The 17,734-nt window shown below is 46.8% G+C and overlaps 1 protein-coding gene across 1 annotated transcript in view; it reads right to left on the bottom strand.

The window, feature by feature from the left end:
* LOC121531478 (protein phosphatase 1 regulatory subunit 12A) overlaps nucleotides 1–17,734 on the bottom strand; it is a 74,597-nt gene that overhangs the window by 7,838 nt on the left and 49,025 nt on the right. The window contains exons 4-9 of the mRNA XM_045205200.1: nucleotides 12,115–12,271; nucleotides 9,306–9,450; nucleotides 7,335–7,409; nucleotides 2,378–2,463; nucleotides 349–520; nucleotides 204–306 (exon numbers count right to left, since the gene is read on the bottom strand). Of these exons, the coding sequence (XP_045061135.1) occupies nucleotides 204–306; nucleotides 349–520; nucleotides 2,378–2,463; nucleotides 7,335–7,409; nucleotides 9,306–9,450; nucleotides 12,115–12,271 (738 nt within the window). The remainder of the gene's footprint in view (nucleotides 1–203; nucleotides 307–348; nucleotides 521–2,377; nucleotides 2,464–7,334; nucleotides 7,410–9,305; nucleotides 9,451–12,114; nucleotides 12,272–17,734) is intronic.

Genomic DNA, 17,734 nt, shown 5'->3' with positions numbered 1-17,734 from the left:
CAGCCAGTTAATGACATCATTCTGTACAACAGAACAAGTCCACATTGGGTTGCTGTCTTTTAGGCATGAGTCATGACAGGTTTTAGGTCCATTCCATTTCAATTCAGTAAACTAAAATGTGACTTCATGAATTGACTAGACTGAAATGGAATTGACACCAGGGACCCTGGTTCATGAAACGTCATCATCTCTCAGTCTCTCACCTGATTCTGCATCGCTCTCAGACTCGTCCTCCTCTTCCTCTGAACTGGAGCTGCTGCAGACCTTGGCCTGTCCCCCCTGGGTCCCCTGTCCCCCCTGTCCCCCCTGGGTCCCCTGTCCCCCCTGTCCCCCCTGGGTCCCCTGTCCCCCCTGTCCCCCCTGGGTCCCCTGCCCCCCAGGCTGGGTCTGTCCCCGGCTGGGTCCCCCCCCCTCTTCCTCCTCCTCCTCGGCAGGGCTACTGGTCAGGGCAGGGGGAGGGTGCTTCTCTCTCTCGTGGAGGCAGATCTTCTCCCGGCTGCTCATACGAGAGATTGAGGTCCTGCAGGGGAGGGGCAGGGGGTGGGAAGAGGTTGACAGGTAGGCATGGAGGAGCCAATCAGTGAGGGTGATCACTAAGGGCGTAGCCAAACCGTGTGTGTGTGTACAAACAAAAACAAACACCACCAGGATGTGGACAGTAAATGGATCCTGGGGGAGACTGAGTGACAGCTTTATTTGTTGTTGTTGTGTGTCTATGTGTGTGAACGTAATGGATGTGCAACAATCTATAAAATATGTATTTTCAGACAGATACTTCTATAATGGATCTTTCCAAATGTACATCACAGGGGCTATCATCACACAGCCAATCCCACACACAGCCAATCCCACACACAGCCAATCACACACAGCCAATCACACACACAGCCAATCACACACACAGCCAATCACAGCCAATCTCACACACAGCCAATCCCACACACAGCCAATCACAGCCAATCACACACACAGCCAATCACACACACAGCCAATCACACACACAGCCAATCACACACACAGCCAATCACACACAGCCAATCACACACACAGCCAATCACACACACAGCCAATCTCACACACAGCCAATCACAGCCAATCACACACACAGCCAATCACACACACAGCCAATCACACACACAGCCAATCACACACACAGCCAATCACACACACAGCCAATCACACACACAGCCAATCACACACACAGCCAATCCCACACACAGCCAATCCCACACAGCCAATCACAGCCAATCACACACACAGCCAATCACACACACAGCCAATCCCACACACAGCCAATCCCACACACAGCCAATCACACACACAGCCAATCCCACACACAGCCAATCCCACACACAGCCAATCCCACACAGCCAATCCCACACAGCCAATCACACACAGCCAATCACACACACAGCCAATCCCACACACAGCCAATCACAGCCAATCTCACACACAGCCAATCCCACACACAGCCAATCACACACACAGCCAATCCCACACACAGCCAATCACAGCCAATCCCACACACAGCCAATCACACACACAGCCAATCACACACACAGCCAATCCCACACACAGCCAATCACAGCCAATCCCACACACAGCCAATCCCACACACAGCCAATCACACACACAGCCAATCACACACACAGCCAATCCCACACACAGCCAATCCCACACACAGCCAATCACACACACAGCCAATCACACACAGCCAATCCAAACATTGTGTTGGCTGCTGGCCCTGGTGGCATCATACCTACATGCATACTATTGGACGACCAGGCCGTCACTGTAAATAATCATTTGTTCATAACTGACCCGTCTGGCTAAATAAAGGTTAAATAGATAAATATGGGAATGGAGCTCTGACAAAATACACTGTGACTGTGTTTCTGTGTCAGCTGGGTAACAGACGGTGTCTGATTCTCCTGGTAGAGAGGAGTGTCAGCTGGGTAACAGACGGTGTCTGATTCTCCTGGTAGAGAGGAGTGTCAGCTGGGTAACAGACGGTGTCTGATTCTCCTGGTAGAGAGGAGTGTCAGCTGGGTAACAGACGGTGTCTGATTCTCCTGGTAGAGAGGAGTGTCAGCTGGGTAACAGACGGTGTCTGATTCTCCTGGTAGAGAGGAGTGTCAGCTGGGTAACAGACGGTGTCTGATTCTCCTTGTAGAGAGGAGTGTCAGCTGGGTAACAGACGGTGTCTGATTCTCCTGGTAGAGAGGAGTGTCAGCTGGGTAACAGACGGTGTCTGATTCTCTTGGTAGAGAGGTGTGTCAATGCTCATATAAGTAACACACTAAGCTACGTCTGTGGTTCTGCATCAGTGATTCCTAGGTGGGTAACAGATGGGCAACAGACATGCTGGGGCACTGACCTGCGTGGTCGAACCGGAGCCATATTGATAGGAGGGCTGGTCTCGATGACAGGAGGCTGGGACAGCTTGGCTTTCTCAGTACGCAACTACAGAAAGAGAGATATTTAACAGAGATATACAGAGTAAATATACAGGAAGACACACATACAGTTGAAGTCTGAAGTTTACATACACTTAGGTTGGAGTCATTAAAACTAGTTTTTCAACCACTCCACAAATTCCTTGTTAACAAACTATAGTTTTGGCAAGTCGGTTAGGACATCTACTTTGTGCATGACACAAGTAATTTTTCCAACAATTGTTTACAGACAGATTATTTCACTTATAATTCACTGTATCACCATTCCAGTGGGTTAGAAGTTTACATACACTAAGTTGACTGTGCCTTTAAACAGCTTGGAAAATTCCAGAAAATGACATCATGGCTTTAGAAGCTTCTGATAGGCTAATTGACATCATTTGAGTCAATTGGAGGTGTACCTGTGGATGTATTTCAAGGCCTACCTTCAAACTCAGTGCCTCTTTGCTTGACATCATGTGAAAATCAAAAGAAATCAGCCAAGACCTCAGAAAAAAATGTGTAGGCCTCCACAAGTCTGGTTCATCCTTGGGAGCAATTTCCAAACGCCTGAAGGTACCACGTTCATCTGTACAAATAATAGTACGCAAGTATAAACACCATGGGACCACGCAGCCGTCAAACCGCTCAGGAAGGAGACGCTTTCTGTCTCCTAGAGATGAACGTACTTTGGTGCGAAAAGTGCAAATCAATCCCAGAACAACAGCAAAGGACCTTGTGAAGATGCTGGAGGAAACAGGTACAAAAGTATCTATATCCACAGTAAAACGAGTCCTATATCGACAAAACCTGAAAGGCCGCTCAGCAAGGAAGAAGCCACTGCTCCAAAACTGCCATAAAAAAGCCAGACTACGGTTTGCAACAGCACATAGGGACAAAGATCGTACTTTTTGGAGAAATGTCCTCTGGTCTGATGAAACAAAAATAGAACTGTTTGGCCATAATGACCATCGTTATGTTTGGAGGAAAAATGGGGCAAGCTGAAAAACACCATCCCAACCGTGAAGCACGGGGGTGGCAGCATCATGCTGTGGGGGTGCTTTGCTGCAGGAGGGACTGGTGCACTTCACAAAATAGATGGCATCATGAGGAAGGAAAATTATGTGGATATATTGAAGCAACATCTCAAGACATCAGTCAGGAAGTTAAAGCTTGGTCGCAAATGGGTCTTCCAAATGGACAATGACCCCAAGCATACTTCCAAAGTTGTGGCAAAATGGCTTAAGGACAACAAAGTCAAGGTATTGGAGTGGCCATCACAAAGACCTGACCTCAATCCTAGAACATTTGTGGGCAGAACTGAAAAAAGTGTGTGCGAGCAAGGAGGCCTACAAACCTGACTCAGTTACACCAGCTCTGTCAGGAGGAATGGGCCAAAATTCACCCAACTTATTGTGGGAAGCTTGTGGAAGGCTACCCGAAACACTTGACCCAAGTTAAACAATTTAAAGGTAATGCTACCAAATACTAATTGAGTGCATGTAAACTTCTGACCCACTGGGAATGTGATGAAAGAAATAAAAGCTTATTTCTACTATTATTCTGACATTTCACATTCTTAAAATAAAGTGGTGATCCTAACTGAACTAAGACAGGGAATTTTTACTAGGATTAAATGTCAGGAATTGTGAAAGACTGAGTTGAAATGTATTTGGCTAAGGTGTATGTAAACTTCCGACTTCAACTGTAGGTATCTGTAGTCCCTGATAGATATTATATAGGTATCTGTAGTCCCTGATATATATGATATAGGTATCTGTAGTCCCTGATAGATATTATATAGGTATCTGTAGTCCCTGATAGATATTATATAGGTATCTGTAGTCCCTGATAGATATTATATAGGTATCTGTAGTCCCTGATAGATATTATATAGGTATCTGTAGTCCCTGATAGATATTATATAGGTATCTGTAGTCCCTGATATATATTATATAGGTATCTGTAGTCCCTGATATATATGATATAGGTATCTGTAGTCCCTGATATATATTATATAGGTATCTGTAGTCCCCGATATATATTATATAGGTATCTGTAGTCCCCGATAGATATTATATAGGTATCTGTAGTCCCCGATAGATATTATATAGGTATCTGTAGTCCCTGATAGATATTATATAGGTATCTGTAGTCCCTGATATATATTATATAGGTATCTGTAGTCCCTGATATATATTATATAGGTATCTGTAGTCCCTGATATATATTATATTGGTATCTGTAGTCCCTGATATATATTATATAGGTATCTGTAGTCCCTGATATATATTATATAGGTATCTGTAGTCCCTGATATATATTATATAGGTATCTGTAGTCCCTGATATATATTATATAGGTATCTGTAGTCCCTGATATATATTATATAGGTATCTGTAGTCCCTGATATATATTATATTGGTATCTGTAGTCCCTGATAGTGAACCACAGAACACAGCAGTAGACAGACCAAGGAAGACACAGTTAAGGTCCAACGTAGTCAACACATTGTTTGGATAGTGGATAGAGACACATAAACAGGGAAAGAATTCAACCACGCTGAGAGAGAGCGAGAGAGAGAAGAGAGAGGAGAGAGGAGAGAGGAGAGAGGAGAGAGGAGAGAGAGAGAGAGAGAGAGAGAGAGAGAGAGAGAGAGAGAGAGAGAGAGAGAGAGAGAGAGAGAGAGAGGAGAGAGAGGAGAGAGAGATGCACTAATGCTATATTAGGTCAGAGATACAGTGCCTTGCAAAAGTATTCATCCCCCTTGGCGTTTTTCCTATTTTGTTGCTTTACAACTTGTAATTTAGATAGATTTTTATTTGGATTTAATGTAATGGACATACACAAAATAGTCTTAATTGGTTAAGTGAAACGAAAAAAATATATAAAATGAATAACGGAAAAGTGGTGCGTGCATATGTATTCACCCCCTTTGCTATGAAGCCCCTAAATAAGATCTGGTGCAACCAATTACCTTCAGAAGTCACATAATTAGTTAAATAAAGTCCACCTGTGTGCAATCTAAGTGTCACATGATCTGTCACATGATCTCAGTATATATACACCTGTTCTGAAAGCCCCAGAGTCTGCCAACACCACTGCCACCAAGCAAGGGGCACCATGAAGACCAAGGAGCTCTCCAAACAGGTCAGGGACAAAGATGTGGAGAAGTACAGATCAGGGTTGGGTTATAAAAAAATATCTGAAACTTTGAACATCCCATGGAGCACCATTAAATCCATTATAAAAAAATGGAAAGAATATGGCACCACAACAAACCAGCCAAGAGAGGGCTGCCCACCAAAACTCACGGACCAGGCAAGGAGGGCATTAATCAGAGAGGCAACAAAGAGACCAAAGATAACCCTGAAGGAGCTGCAAAGCTCCACAGCGGAGATTGGAGTATCTGTCCATAGGACCACTTTAAGCCGTACACTCCACAAAGCTGGGCTTTACGGAAGATTGGCCAGAAAAAAGCCATTGCCTAAAGAAAAAAATAAGCAAACACGTTGGTGTTCGCCAAAAGCCATGTGGGACACTCCCCAAACATATGGAAGAAGGTGCTCTGGTCAGATGAGACTAAAATTGAGCTTTTTGGCCATCAAGGAAAACGCTATGTCTGGTGCAAACCCAACACCTCTCATCACCCCGAGAACACCACGATGTTTTTCATCGGCAGGGACTGGGAAACTGGTCAGAATTGAAGGAATGATGGATGGCGCTAAATACAGGGAAATTCTTGAGGGAAACCTGTTTCAGTCTTCCAGAGATTTGAGACTGGGACAGAGGTTCACCTTCCAGCAGGACAATGACCCTAAACATGCTGCTAAAGCAACACTCGAGTGGTTTAAAGGGAAACATATAAATATCTTGGAATGGCCTAGTCAAAGCCCAGACCTCAATCCAATTGAGAATCTGTGGTATGACTTAAAGATTGAACCCATCCAACTTGAAGGAGATGGAGCAGTTTTGCCTTGAAGAATGGGCAAAAATCCCAATGGCTAGATGTGCCAAGCTTATATAGACATACCCCAAGAGACTTGCAGCTGTAATTGCTGCAATAGGTGGCTCTACAAAGTATTGACTTTGGGGGGTGAATAGTTATGCACGCTCCAGTTTTCTGTTTTTTTTGTCTTATTTCTGGTTTGTTTCACCCCAAAAATTATTTTGCATCTTCAAAGTGGTAGGCATGTTGTGTGAATCAAATGATACAAACCCCCCAAAAAATCCATTTGAATTACAGGTTGTAAGGCAACAAAATAGTAAAGATGCCAAGGGGGGTAAAGATGTCAAGGGGTTAAAGATGCCAAGGGGGGGTAAAGATGCCAAGGGGGGTAAAGATGTCAAGGGGTTAAAGATGCCAAGGGGGGTAAAGATGCCAAGGGGGGGTAAAGATGCCAAGGGGGGGTAAAGATGCCAAGGGGGTGAAAGATGCCAAGGGGTTAAAGATGCCAAGGGGGGTGAAAGATGCCAAGGGGGGTAAAGATGTCAAGGGGGGTAAAGATGTCAAGGGGTTAAAGATGCCAAGGGGGTAAAGATGCCAAGGGGGGGAAAGATGCCAAGGGGGGTAAAGATGTCAAGGGGGTAAAGATGTCAAGGGGTTAAAGATGCCAAGGGGGGGTAAAGATGCCAAGGGGGGTAAAGATGTCAAGGGGGGTAAAGATGCCAAGGGGTTAAAGATGCCAAGGGGGGGTAAAGATGCCAAGGGGGGTAAAGATGTCAAGGGGGGTAAAGATGTCAAGGGGGGTGAAGATGTCAAGGGGGGTGAATACTTTCACAAGCCACTGTAGCCCAAACTGCACCCTATTCCTTACGTAGTGCACTGCTTTTGACCAGGGACCATATGTGCACTACATAGGGAATAGGGTGGCGTTTGGGATGGAGATAGATACTCACGGCGTTCTGTTTCTTTGTCAGCTCCTCCAAAGTGTCCACTAGGGCGTCATCTGCTACCTCCAGAGGTGTTTGTCCCTGGAACACATGGTTTAATGTAGAGCATCAATGCTGCTGCCGCTACGTGGGAACACATGGTTTAATGTAGAGCATCAATGCTGCTGCTGCCGCTACGTGGGAACACATGGTTTAATGTAGAGCATCAATGCTGCTGCTGCTACGTGGGAACACATGGTTTAATGTAGAGCATCAATGCTGCTGCCGCTACGTGGGAACACATGGTTTAATGTAGAGCAGCAATGCTGCTGCTGCTACGTGGGAACACATGGTTTAATGTAGAGCATCAATGCTGCTGCTGCTACGTGGGAACACATGGTTTAATGTAGAGCAGCAATGCTGCTGCTGCTACGTGGGAACACATGGTTTAATGTAGAGCATCAATGCTGCTGCTGCTACGTGGGAACACATGGTTTAATGTAGAGCATCAATGCTGCTGCTGCCACGGGAACACATGGTTTAATGTAGAGCATCAATGCTGCTGCTGCTACGTGGGAACACATGGTTTAATGTAGAGCATCAATGCTGCTGCTGCTACGTGGGAACACATGGTTTAATGTAGAGCATCAATGCTGCTGCTGCTATGGGGAACACATGGTTTAATGTAGAGCATCAATGCTGCTGCCGCCACGTGGGAACACATGGTTTAATGTAGAGCAGCAATGCTGCTGCCGCTACGTGGGAACACATGGTTTAATGTAGAGCATCAATGCTGCTGCTGCTACGTGGGAACACATGGTTTAATGTAGAGCAGCAATGCTGCTGCTGCTACGTGGGAACACATGGTTTAATGTAGAGCATCAATGCTGCTGCTGCTACGTGGGAACACATGGTTTAATGTAGAGCATCAATGCTGCTGCTGCTACGTGGGAACACATGGTTTAATGTAGAGCAACAATGCTGCTGCTGCTACGTGGGAACACATGGTTTAATGTAGAGCATCAATGCTGCTGCTGCTACGTGGGAACACATGGTTTAATGTAGAGCATCAATGCTGCTGCTGCTACGTGGGAACACATGGTTTAATGTAGAGCATCAATGCTGCTGCTGCTACGTGGGAACACATGGTTTAATGTAGAGCAGCAATGCTGCTGCCGCTACGTGGGAACACATGGTTTAATGTAGAGCAGCAATGCTGCTGCTGCTACGTGGGAACACATGGTTTAATGTAGAGCAGCAATGCTGCTGCTGCTACGTGTGTGGGGGGGGGAGAGGGGGTCCCTGGAACACATGGTTTAATGTAGAGCATCAATGCTGCTGCTGCTACGTGTGTGGGGGGGTCCCTGGAACAAGGACACACATCATTTACATTAGGAGCGTCCAAAATGGTACCCTATTCCCTAGATAATACACTACTTTAGACCAGGGCTGTAGTCGAAAGTAGTGCACTATGTAGGGAATAGGTTGCCATTTGGGATGCTTCCATTTCCAACCCCTGTGTACCAATACTGCTGAGTCAGTATGTAGTAGAGGTTACATTGCATTTTTGAGAGCCAGGGTGCTACTCAGCGTAATTGCTCTGTGTGTGTGTGTGTGTGTGTGTGTCTGTCTGTCTGTCTGTGTCTCTCAGTTGGTAGAGCATGGCGCTTGCAATCCCAGGGTTGTGGGTTCGATTCCCACGGGGGACCAGTACGAAAAAAGTATGACAATTTATGAACTCTCTACTGTAAGTCGCTCTGGATAAGAGCGTCTGCTAAATGACTAAAATGACTAAAATGTAAACGTCAGTGTGTGTATACACAGAGTATACAAAACATTAGGAACACCTGCTCTTTCCATGACAGACTGACCAGGTGAATCCAGGTGAAAGCTATGATCCCTTATTGATGTCAGTTGTTAAATATTGCAAGGCAATATTAGGAAGGTGTTCTTAATGTTTTGTCCACTCAGTGTATGCGTGTACCTTCTCCCACTCACCACGTTGTTGAGAGCAGCCATGTCACACATGTTGTCAGCCAGCAGAGAGCACACCTCCTCCTGCCCCCAGTGAGCCGCAGCATGCAGGGCCGTCCAGCCATCCACATCTCTACTGTCTAAATCCAGACCACACTGGAGCAGGACCCTGAGAGATGACGAGGGAGAGAGGCCAGAAAGAGGAGGAGTTTGAGATAAGGTCAAAGGTGAGGTGACAGGTTTATGACTAACAATAGGGCCACGTTTAGTAAGCCATATGGAACGCTGCAGAATAGAGCCAATAGGATTCCTCATTCTACATGTTAGTTGTATTTTAGTTCTAAATGAGCACACCAAAGCATTGTGTCTGGCTGAATGAGCCTCAGGTCCTGATTAATATCCACAATAAATAGACACTGAAGACACTGAAGCAGTCAGGGTGTGTGTGTTCGAGTCAATGTGAAAGTGTGTGTGTGTGTGTGCCCATTGGTCTGTGTGTGCTTGCATGTGTGTGTAGAACATATCTGTGTGTAGAACCTTCCTGCCCTCTATCCACTGACTAGCACCTGACCCACTGACTGGCACCTGACCCACTGACTGGCACCTGACCCACTGACTGGCACCTGACCCACTGACTGGCACCTGACCCACTGACTGGCACCTGACCCACTGACTGGCACCTGACCCACTGACTGGCACCTGACCCACTGACTGGCACCTGACCACTGCTGGCACCCGACCCACTGACTGGCACCTGACCCACTGACTGGCACCTGACCCACTGACTGGCACCTGACCCACTGACTGGCACCTGACCCACTGACTGGCACCTGACCCACTGACTGGCACCTGACCCACTGACTGGCACCTGACCCACTGACTGGCACCTGACCCACTGACTGGCACTATGGCACCTGACCCACTGACTGGCACCTGACCCACTGACTGGCACCTGACCCACTGACTGGCACCTGACCCACTGACTGGCACCTGACCCACTGACTGGCACCTGACCCACTGACTGGCACCTGACCCACTGACTGGCACCTGACCCACTGACTGGCACCTGACCCACTGACTGGCACCGACCCACTGACTGGCACCTGACCCACTGACTGGCACCTGACCCACTGACTGGCACCTGACCCACTGACTGGCACCTGACCCACTGACTGGCACCTGACTAGCACCTGACCCACTGACTGGCACCTGACCCACTGACTGGCACCTGACCCACTGACTGGCACCTGACCCACTGACTGGCACCTGACTAGCACCTGACCCACTGACTGGCACCTGACTAGCACCTGACCCACTGACTGGCACCTGACCCACTGACTGGCACCTGACCCACTGACTGGCACCTGACCCACTGACTGGCACCCGACCCACTGACTAGCACCTGACCCACTGACTGGCACCTGACCCACTGACTGGCACCTGACCCACTGACTGGCACCTGACCCACTGACTGGCACCTGACCCACTGACTGGCACCTGACCCACTGACTGGCACCTGACCCACTGACTGGCACCCTGACCAGCACCTGACCCACTGACTGGCACCCGACCACACCGACCCACGACTGGCACCTGACCCACTGACTGGCACCTGACCTACTGACTGGCACCCGACCCACTGACTAGCACCTGACCCACTGACTGGCACCTGACCCACTGACTGGCACCTGACCCACTGACTGGCACCTGACCAGCACTGACCCACTGACTCGCACCTGACCCACTGACTGGCACCTGACCCACTGACTGGCACCTGACCCACTGACTGGCACCTGACCCACTGACTGGCACCTGACCCACTGACTGGCACCTGACCCACTGACCCTGACTAGCACCTGACCCACTGACTGGCACCTGACCCACTGACTGGCACCCCGACCCACTGACTGGCACCGACCCACTGACTGGCACCTGACCCACCGACTGGCACCTGACCCACTGACTGGCACCTGACCCACCTGACTGGCACCTGACCCACTGACTGGCACCTGACCCACTGACTGGCACCTGACCCACTGACTGGCACCCGACACTGACTGGCACCTGACCCACTGGACTGGCACCTGACCCACTGACTGGCACCTGACCCACTGACTGGCACCTGACCCACTGACTGGCACCTGACCCACTGACTAGCACCTGACCCACTGACTGGCACCTGACCCACTGACTGGCACCTGACCCACTGACTGGCACCTGACCCACTGACTGGCACCTGACCCACTGACTGGCACCTGACTAGCACCTGACCCACTGACTGGCACCTGACCCACTGACTGGCACCTGACTAGCACCTGACCCACTGACTGGCACCTGACCCACTGACTGGCACCTGACCTACTGACTGGCACCTGACCCACTGACTGGCACCTGACCCACTGACTGGCACCTGACCCACTGACTAACACCTGACCCACTCACTAGCATCTGACCCACTGACTAGCACCTGACCCACTGACTAGCACCTGACCTACTAACTAACACCTGACTAGCACTTAACCCACTGACTAGCACCTGACCCACTGACTAGCACCTGACCCACTGACTGGCACCTGACCCACTGACTAGCACCTGACCCACTGACTAGCACCTGACCCACTGACTAGCACCTGACCCACTGACTGGCACCTGACCCACTGACTGGCACCTGACCTACTGACTGGCACCTGACCCACTGACTAGCACCTGACCCACTGACTGGCACCTGACCCACTGACTAGCACCTGACCCACTGACTAGCACCTGACCCACTGACTAGCACCTGACCCACTGACTAGCACCTGACCCACTGACTGGCACCTGACCCACTCACTTCATGACTTCTATGTAGCCCTTGGCAGCGGCCACGTGCAGCGCTGTGGCCTTGGTGTTAGGGTGAGGTGTCAGGGCGCCACTTCCTGCCAGCACCGCGTTGGCGTCCGCCAGCATCACCCGCTCCTCTTCCCGCCGTGCCATGTCCACGTCAACCCCTAAGAGAGAGAAAGAGGGACACATGTAGCAGACGGGGATCTGTGAACCTCACTCCTCAGTCTAAAGTGTCTCTACTTGCCGAATAGCATCTCAGGTAGAGAGGAGGAAGTGGTACTTGTTAAGGAACATTGTCACGTCCTTTACACACACATATACAGCTGCGGAAAATATTAAGAGACCACTGCAAAATTATCAGTTTCTCTGGTTTTACTATTTATATGTATGTTTTTGGGTAAAAATAACATTTTTGGTTTATTCTATAAACTACTGACAACATTTCTCCCAAATTCCAAATAAAAAGATTGTTATTTAGAGCATTTATTTGCAGAAAATGACAACTGGTCAAAAGAACAAAAAAAATATGCAGTGTTGTCAGACCTCGAATAATGCAAAGAAAAGAAGTTCATGTTCATTTTTAAACAACACAATAGTAATGTTTTAACTTAGGAAGAGTTCATAAATCAATATTTGGTGGAATAACCCTGATTATTAATCACAGCTTTCATGCGTCTTGGCATGCTCTCCATCAGTCTTTCACATTGATGTTGGGTGACTTTATGCCACTCCTGGCGCAAAAATTCAAGCAGCTCGGCTTTGTTTGATGGCTTGTGACCATCCATCTTCCACATTCCAGAAGTTTTCAATGGGGTTCAGGTCTGGAGATTGGGCTGGCCATGACAGGGTCTTGATCTGGTGGTCCTCCATCCACACCTTGATTGACCTGGCTGTGTGGCATGGCGCATTGTCCTGCTGGAAAAACCAATCCTCAGAGTTGGGGAACAATGTCAGCGCAAAAGGAAGCAAGTTTTCTTCCAGGACAACCTTGTACGTGGCTTGATTCATGCGTCCTTCACAAAGAGAAATCTGCCCGATTACAGCATTGCTGAAGCATCCCCAGATCATCACCGATCCTCCGCCAAATTTCACAGTGGGTGCGAGACACTGTGGCTTGTCGCCTCTCCAGGTCTCTGTCTAACCATTAGACGACCAGGTGTTGGGCAAAGCTGAAAATTGGACTCATCAGAGAAGATGACCTTCCTCCAGTCCTCTACGGTCCAATCCTTATGGTCTTTTGCAAACCTCAGCCTGGCTCTTCTTTGCTTCTCATTGATGAAGGGCTTTTTTCTAGCTTAGCACGACTTCAGCCCTGCCCCTACGAGCCTGTTTCGAACCGTCCTCGCCGTGCACTTCACCCCAGCTGCCGTTCGCCATTCTTTTTGTAGGTCACTTGATGTCATCCTACGGTTGTTGAATGACATTCGAATGAGTTGGCGGTCATCCCGGTCAGTAGAGAGTCGTTTTCGCCCTCTGCCGGTCTGTAGCTTTGTTGCCCCCAATGTCTGCTGCTTGACCTTGTTCTTATGAACCGCCGTCTTTGAAATTTTAATATGGAAGCAACCTGACGCTCACTGTATCCCTCTGCCAGTAAAGCCAGAATTGAACCCTTCTTTTCCTCACTCAAAACTTTCCTTTTCAACTCTTTTGGCATGGTCAATAGTTATTTTTTGATTAATATTACTTTTGAGGTACTATTAGCACAGTTTTTGCCATCCAGCTGGTCCTATTGCAAGAGGATAGTGATGACCACAGCAGTGGTTTTTATACTTTTCCTCGTTAAATAAGATTTGGTTCAGGTGATCACCTAATCAGTACCTAATTCAGTAGAATGAGGTGTGCCTGTGTTGGAATTCAACAGACACTGGAATGGAATGGCTGTCAAACATGTAGAGATGCTGATTTAAGAAAAATGTGCAGTGGTCTCTTAATTTTTTCCACAGCGGTATATAGACTCACCGGACAGTTTATTAGGCACACCACCCCGTTCACGAAAATGGTTTGCTCCTACAGACAGTGAGTCAAGTAGCTGTGGCTTGTTATATAAAACAGGCAGACGGGCATCGAGGCATTCAGTTACTGTTCCATTGAACATTAGAATGGGCAAAACGAGCGACTTAAGCAACTTTGAGCGTAGTATTGATCGTCGGTGCTCGGCGTGCCGGATCCAGTATCTCAGAAACGGCTCGCATTGAGCTACACAGACAGACAGACACACGAGAGATTTAAAAAGGCTAAATTAAGAGAGGGTAAACATTGTTCTGTGTATTTTCTGTGGGTGAGTCTGCCTTATTTAATAGATGTTCCTATCAGATACTAATGCATTTCAATGATGACTAATCAAAACCTGTCATCTTGCAAAACTAATACTAACCCATTAATTAATATTTTGCTTTGATTGTAATTACTGACAACTTGGCGCAATTACATATTTCCTTGTTTCAAGACTAAAGGGAGTGGCCATTCTAAGCATGACTTCGTATATGAAATAAGCTATTGTGGCAGCAGGCAGAGCTAATTACATTTTGTTATGTCACAACATCACAAGGACATGGGATTCAAAGGACGGTGTTGTTGTGTCATGATGAACAGAGAAAACGCATGCTGTGCTTTTCAGAGGACGGTGTTAATGTGGCTATACAGAGAAAACGCATGCTGTGCTTTTCAGAGGACGGTGTTAATGTGGCTATACAGAGAAAACGCATGCTGTGCTTTTCAGAGGACTGGTGTTAATGTGGCTATACAGAGAAAACGCATGCTGTGCTTTTCAGAGGACGGTGTTAATGTGGCTATACAGAGAAAACGCATGCTGTGCTTTTCAGAGGACGGTGTTAATGTGGCTATACAGAGAAAACGCATGCTGTGCTTTTCAGAGGACTGGTGTTAATAATAGTATGGTCATACTATGGCTACCTATGGTTACCATAACCTGGATATCACAAACGCCTGGCGAAGATCAGGAACACAGAAAATGTGTGTTTTAATATGGGACTGTTAAGGTGTTCATATGGGGACATAACAGTACCTAGACAAATGTCACCTGAGTGACGAAGATCCAGTCTTGGATAAAAACGTTGTACTAATTAGCCTGATAAAAATACCTGTGTTGTACTAACTCACCTGATAAAAATACCTGTGTTGTACTAACTCACCTGATAAAAATACCTGTGTTGTACTAACTCACCTGATAAAAATACCTGTGTTGTACTAACTCACCTGATAAAAATACCTGTGTTGTACTAACTCACCTGATAAAAATACCTGTGTTGTACTAACTCACCTGATAAAAATACCTGTGTTGTACTAACTCACCTGATAAAAATACCTGTGTTGGAGCAATCATGTGTATGGTTAGGGTTAGGTCCTACCTCATCACTAGACGTTTTCATCAGTCCAGCAGCCATACTATAGAACACCCAGACGGCATAACAATCCCTAGTTACCCTGCTTCTAGTATTATAGAACACCCAGACTACATAACAATCCCTAGTTACCCTGCTTCTAGTATTATAGAACACCCAGACGGCATAACAATCCCTAGTTACCCTGCTTCTAGTATTATAGAACACCCAGACTACATAACAATCCCTAGTTACCCTGCTTCTAGTATTATAGAACACCCAGACGGCATAACAATCCCTAGTTACCCTGCTTCTAGTACTATAGAACACCCAGACGGCATAACAATCCCTAGTTACCCTGCTTCTAGTATTATAGAACACCCAGACTACATAACAATCCCTAGTTACCCTGCTTCTAGTATTATAGAACACCCAGACGGCATAACAATCCCTAGTTACCCTGCTTCTAGTATTATAGAACACCCAGACTACATAACAATCCCTAGTTACCCTGCTTCTAGTATTATAGAACACCCAGACGGCATAACAATCCCTAGTTACCCTGCTTCTAGTATTATAGAACACCCAGACGGCATAACAATCCCTAGTTACCCTGCTTCTAGTATTATAGAACACCCAGACTACATAACAATCCCTAGTTACCCTGCTTCTAGTATTATAGAACACCCAGACGGCATAACAATCCCTAGTTACCCTGCTTCTAGTATTATAGAACACCCAGACGGCATAACAATCCCTAGTTACCCTGCTTCTAGTATTATAGAACACCCAGACGGCATAACAATCCCTATTTAACCTGCTTCTAGTATTATAGAACACCCAGACGGCATAACAATCCCTAGTTACCCTGCTTCTAGTATTATAGAACACCCAGACTACATAACAATCCCTAGTTACCCTGCTTCTAGTATTATAGAACACCCAGACAGCATAACAATCCCTAGTTACCCTGCTTCTAGTATTATAGAACACCCAGACGGCATAACAATCCCTAGTTACCCTGCTTCTAGTATTATAGAACACCCAGACGGCATAACAATCCCTAGTTACCCTGCTTCTAGTATTATAGAACACCCAGACGGCATAACAATCCCTAGTTACCCTGCTTCTAGTATTATAGAACACCCAGACGGCATAACAATCCCTAGTTACCCTGCTTCTAGTAATATAGAACACCCAGACTACATAACAATCCCTAGTTACCCTGCTTCTAGTATTATAGAACACCCAGACGGCATAACAATCCCTAGTTACCCTGCTTCTAGTACTATAGAACACCCAGACAACATAACAATCCCTAGTTACCCTGCTTCTAGTATTATAGAACACCCAGACTACATAACAATCCCTAGTTACCCTGCTTCTAGTATTATAGAACACATAGACGGCATAACAATCCCTAGTTACCCTGCTTCTAGTATTATAGAACACCCAGACGGCATAACAATCCCTAGTTACCCTGCTTCTAGTATTATAGAACACCCAGACGACATAACAATTCCTAGTTACCCTGCTTCTAGTATTATAGAACACCCAGACGGCATAACAATCCCTAGTTACCCTGCTTCTAGTACTATAGAACACCCAGACGGCATAACAATCCCTAGTTACCCTGCTTCTAGTATTATAGAACACCCAGACGGCATAACAATCCCTAGTTACCCTGCTTCTAGTATTATAGAACACCCAGACGGCATAACAATCCCTAGTTACCCTGCTTCTAGTATTATAGAACACCCAGACGGCATAACAATCCCTAGTTACCCTGCTTCTAGTACTATAGAACACCCAGACGGCATAACAATCCCTAGTTACCCTGCTTCTAGTATTATAGAACACCCAGACGGCATAACAATCCCTAGTTACCCTGCTTCTAGTACTATAGAACACCCAGACGGCATAACAATCCCTAGTTACCCTGCTTCTAGTATTATAGAACACCCAGACGGCATAACAATCCCTAGTTACCCTGCTTCTAGTATTATAGAACACCCAGACTACATAACAATCCCTAGTTACCCTGCTTCTAGTATTATAGAACACCCAGACGGCATAACAATCCCTAGTTACCCTGCTTCTAGTATTATAGAACACCCAGACTACATAACAATCCCTAGTTACCCTGCTTCTAGTATTATAGAACACCCAGACGGCATAACAATCCCTAGTTACCCTGCTTCTAGTATTATAGAACACCCAGACGACATAACAATCCCTAGTTACCCTGCTTCTAGTATTATAAAACACCCAGACGGCATAACAATC

The sequence above is a fragment of the Coregonus clupeaformis genome, chromosome 19 (assembly GCF_020615455.1).
Source record: "Coregonus clupeaformis isolate EN_2021a chromosome 19, ASM2061545v1, whole genome shotgun sequence".
Taxonomy (NCBI): domain Eukaryota; kingdom Metazoa; phylum Chordata; class Actinopteri; order Salmoniformes; family Salmonidae; genus Coregonus; species Coregonus clupeaformis.
This window is presented reverse-complemented; position numbering and strand designations above follow the sequence as displayed.